Raw genomic sequence first — 4,630 nt, forward strand, 5'->3', positions numbered from 1 at the left:
AAAGAAAGAAAGAAAGGGAGGAAAGAAAGGAAGGGAGGAAAGAAAAGAAAGAAACTAAAATAAGTATGTAACTGAGTAGCACCACACTACCTGCTCTGGAAAAAGGACTTTTTTTTTTTTTGAGAGGGAGTCTCCTTCTGTCCCCAAAGCTGGAGTGCAGTGGCCCGATCTTGGCTCACTGCAACCTCTGCCTCCTGGGTTCAAGTGATTCTACCACCTCACCCTCCCGAGTAACTGGGATTAAAGGCTTGTGCCACCATGCCCAGCTACTTTTGTATTTTTAGTAGAGAGGGAGTATTGCCATGTTGGCTAGTCTGTCCTTGAACTTCTGACCTCAAGTGATCCACACACCTCAGCCTCCCAAAGTGCTGGGATTACAGGCATGAGCCACCGTGCCCGGCCTGGAGAAAGGACTTTGAATGACACTATGTGGGAAGAGCAAGGTTGTGGAGATCTGCTGCCCTGGCTGAGGTACCTCATGCAATCAGTCTCTCTCAGCCTCAGTCTCCTGATCTGTGAAACGGGATGATAATAATACCTACTACACAAGACAAGTGGCAGGTCAGACGTGAGAATGCATAGGCAGGCCCTTGGCAACTGGATAAGCTCTATACAGCTCTGGAAAGGAGGGGGAGAAAAAAGAGGAAGGGCTTCCACGGCTGCATAGGGCATCTTTCTGCCTGATGTGTTCTGAGTTCCAAAACCGGGAAAGACACTTAAACCTTCAAGAGCTCTTCTAACTTTGAGATTCTCTGATGATTTCAGGGCTAGGGGAGGAAGCGATTGTGGTCCGTGTCTGTCCCCGGGATTTCTGTTTCTTGGCTTGTATCTCTGCTGCAGGTCCAAGGAGCTGGGGCAATACCTTGAGTCTGGGTTCTTCCTCCCCAGGGACCTGGGGGAGCCCCCACCCCCACCCCAAGGCTCAGGGAAAGGGGAGAGCAAAGTGTGGGGTTGGTTCCCTCTAGTGGTCAGTATTAGCACTGCATCCAGCTGCCTCAGGCGGGCCCGGGAGGAATCAGCAAAAGTGGAATTCAAGACTGAATCGTGCCCAGAACCCCCACAATTTATTGGATATGTTTGGCACCTTTTCCCAAAATGTACATTCTCTCTGCTAGGGTGGAGGGGAAACATGTGGGGAGGAGGAAAGGGATAGGATAGAGAGTGGGATGGGGTCTGTAGGGGTCTCGAGGACTGGCTATCCTGACATCCTTCCCCACGTTCAGGTTTTCCACCATGGCGTGCTGCCAGAGGGCACCCACCTGACCCTTAAAGAGAGGACAGGTTGAGTGGTATCTCTGGCTGACACTCTGGGCACAACCCTCACAATGCTGGTGACGATGGGAAGAGAAAGATGACAAGCCAGGGGGCATGATCCCAGCATGTGTGGGAGGAACTTCTAAATTATCCATTAGCACAGGCACGTCAGTGACGTACAGAGAAACAAGTGGGGTCAAGCAGCGAGAGATAAGGGGCCAGGGTATAAAAAGGGCCCACAAGAGACCAGCTCCAGGATCCCAAGGCCCAACTCCCTGAACCACTCAGGGTCCTGTGGACAGCTCACCTAGCTGCAATGGCTGCAGGTAAGCGCCCCTAAAATCCCTTTCGACACGATGTGTCCCAAGGGGAGAGGTGGCGCCATGTAGATGGAACGGGGGCACTAACCCTCAGGTTTGGGGCTTCTGAATGTGAGTATCGCCATCTAAGCCCAGATTTTTGGCCAATCTCAGAATGTTCCTGATTCCTGGAGGGATGGGGAGAGAGAAAAAAAAAATTCCGGGGGCAGGGAGAGTGCTAGCCTCTTGCTCTTCGGCTCCCTCCGTTGCCCTCCGGTCTCTCCCCAGGCTCCCGGACCTCCCAGATCCTGGCTTTTGCCCTGCTTTGCCTGCCATGGCTTCAACAGGCCGGTGCCGTCCAATCCGTTCCCTTATCCAGGTTTTTTGACAACGCTATGCTCCACGCCCATCGCCTGCACCAGCTGGCCTTTGACACCTACCAGAAGTTTGTAAGCTCCTGGGGAATGGGGGCGCAACATGGGTGGCAAGAAGGGGTGACTTACCCCCGCTGGGAAGTAATGGGAGGAGACTAAGAGCTCAGGATTCTTTTCTGAAGCGAAAACGCAGGCAGATGACCATATGCTGAGTGAGGTTCCCAGAAAAGTAACAATGGGAGCTGGTCTCCAGCATAGAAACCGGCGATCCTTCTTGGTTGGTGGGGTGGGGGGGTTCCTTCTCCCAGGAAGAAGCCTATATCCCAAAGGAACAGAAGTATTCATTCCTGCAGAACCCCCAGACCTCCCTCTGTTCCTCAGAGTCTATTCCCACACCCTCCAACATGGAGGAAAAGCAGCAGAAATCCGTGAGTGGATGCCTTCTCCCCAAGGCAGGGATGCAGGAGACCTGTGGTCAGAGGCCCTGGGCAGCACAGCCACTGCCGGTCCTTCCCCTGCAGAACCTAGAGCTGCTCCGCATCTCCCTCATCCAGTCCTGGCTGGAGCCCGTGCAGTTCCTCAGGAGTGTGTTTGCCAACAGGCTGGTGTGTGGCACCTCGGACAGCGACGTCTATGACCTCCTAAAAAGCCTAGAGGAAGGCATTCAAACGCTGATGGGGGTGACAGTGGTTCCAGGGGTCCCCAACCCTGGAACGCCACTGGCTTCGAGGGCTGGGAGAGAGAAACACTGCTGCCCTCTTTTTAGCAGTCAGGCCCTGACCCAAGAGAACTCACCTTAGTCTTCATTTCCCTGGTGAATCCTCCAGGCCTTTCTCTACACCCTGAAGGGAAGGGAGGAAAATGAATGAATGAGACAGGGAGGGAACAGTGACCAAGCACTTGACCTCTCCTTCTTTTCCTTCACTTTGCAGAGGCTGGAAGATGGCAGCCCCCGGACTGGGCAGGTCTTCAAGCAGACCTACAGCAAGTTTGACACAAACTGACACAACAATGATGCACTGCTTGAGAACTACAGGCTGCTCCACTGCTTCAGGAGGAACATGGACAAGGTCGAGACATTCCTGCGCATGGCGCAGTGCCGCTCTGTGGAGGGCAGCTGTGGCTTCTAGGTGCCCGTGTGGCATCCTGCAACTCTTCCCAGTGCCTCTCCTGGCCCCAGAAGGTGCCACTTCAGTGCCCACCAGCCTTGACCTAATAAAATTAAGTTGTATCATTTTGTCTGACTAGGTGTCCTTCTATAATATTATGGAGTGGAAGGTGGTGGTGTGAAGCAAGGGGCAGCTTGGGAAGATGACCTGTAGGGCCTGCAGGGTCTATTGGGAACCAGGCCACTGAAATATAAGAGATTTGGTTGTTTCTGCACCAGAAGAAAGCTGACACATCACTGCTGTCTATTACTCACTAAGGCCACTCCACCAGGTCAGTGGTCCCAGCTTGCTGGTCATAGCTCATTGGTCATCCCAGAGATAACTTGAAGTCATTTCTTCCTCCTCCACCATCACCAGCAACACCAAACCTGGCCCTCCAGGAGCAGGAAGAAATGAAAACAAGACGGGCTATTAAGTGCACAGGCAAAAACTCCCCAACAGGTGAGGAAACAATGTCATAGAACTACTTCTGGGCAGAAGAATTCTAAGATGAATTTTCCTTAAGCCCAACTACTTTGGGAAATGAAAACAATGCAAAAATGAGTTTCAGACATACAGAACCAGAGTATTTGGAATCTGAATTTGGGCAAGGGAAGTGGAAGAGAGATTTTATTTGGGGTTGCAAATGCAGTGACAACAGGTGTCAGGTAGATAACAACGTAAGCAATGAGGGCTGGATGGGAGGGGATAAATCCCCGATGACACTCGCTTTCCTTTGGGGAATGCAACACAGACGGGTGGGAACCAGCACAATCTACAGAACTCAAGCCCCTGCTGAGGTAGGACCCACCCAGCCTGTCACCATCAGGACTGCAGGGACTGGGCTTCCAGACCTTCTGATTCTTTTGAGACAGCCAGGACATCCAGGCTTTTATGTGAAATCTAACATTTAAACACTGGCAACACATACTGAAAATATATTAAGGGCAAAAATTAACCCAAACACACATGGTCTCCAAGCTGTTTGTGAGCAAGTTTGTTCTAAGTGATGTTGATTGGGGTAACTTGGTGTAAGGGAAAGAATCAGAAAGATTTGGGTTGTACGTAATTTGTTGCTCCTGAATAAATTACTTGACCAAGCTGAGATAATAATATTGCTTTACAAGGATTATTTGAGGATTAAATGCAACGATATTTTTGACGTATTATAGTACTCAAATTGTAGTTATTTCTGCATTGAATTTTTGGATGTTTTGTGTTTTCTGATGGCATGTCTAAACACCTGTAGTGAAATTATATTGTTTTTCTAATGGCAATAAGGAAATATAAACATATCAGATGTTTATTATTTCCAAATAAGCACTAAAGAGTGGTGATTAGCTCTTTAGGGTTAAGATTTTACTCTCCCAAGCACTTTGGCTAAGTGACTGGTGACCTATAAATCGATACTAAAATGCTCACAGGAACTCTAGTATCCAAAAATGATTTCATGAAGTCAGGAATTATTCTGCAATGCAAATAATCAACTCCCTAATTAATCTTCTTTAGAAGTTCTGATTCTTATGTACTATAATAAATTTTCTTGATAACAAGA

At 49.4% G+C, this 4,630-nt stretch overlaps 1 protein-coding gene across 2 annotated transcripts; it reads left to right on the top strand.

Annotated features, from left to right (window-relative positions):
• Window positions 1-1,439: 1,439 nt before the first annotated feature.
• Window positions 1,440-3,163, top strand: LOC112617528 (somatotropin-like). 2 transcript variants are annotated; one of them, XM_025374282.1, is made up of 5 exons: window positions 1,440-1,580; window positions 1,842-2,002; window positions 2,236-2,355; window positions 2,449-2,607; window positions 2,860-3,163. In XM_025374282.1, exons 1-5 carry the CDS (start codon window positions 1,571-1,573, stop codon window positions 2,929-2,931), a joined length of 522 nt encoding a protein of 173 aa, XP_025230067.1. In that variant the 5' UTR covers window positions 1,440-1,570; the 3' UTR covers window positions 2,932-3,163. The 2 variants fall into 2 exon arrangements, with proteins under 2 accessions (XP_025230067.1, XP_025230066.1); XM_025374281.1 differs by having other exon boundaries at window positions 2,449-3,062.
• The last annotated feature ends 1,467 nt before the right edge of the window (window positions 3,164-4,630 follow it).

Source organism: Theropithecus gelada, unplaced genomic scaffold, assembly GCF_003255815.1.
Source record: "Theropithecus gelada isolate Dixy unplaced genomic scaffold, Tgel_1.0 HiC_scaffold_2275, whole genome shotgun sequence".
NCBI classification, from domain to species: domain Eukaryota; kingdom Metazoa; phylum Chordata; class Mammalia; order Primates; family Cercopithecidae; genus Theropithecus; species Theropithecus gelada.

Bases quoted from the DNA above. Each gene is read 5' to 3' on its own strand.
- LOC112617528 (XM_025374281.1), top strand. The intron at 2,003-2,235 runs GTAAGCTCCTGG...TCCTTCTCCCAG, and splicing joins TTGACACCTACCAGAAGTTT to GAAGAAGCCTATATCCCAAA. The intron at 2,356-2,448 runs GTGAGTGGATGC...CTTCCCCTGCAG, and splicing joins AGGAAAAGCAGCAGAAATCC to AACCTAGAGCTGCTCCGCAT.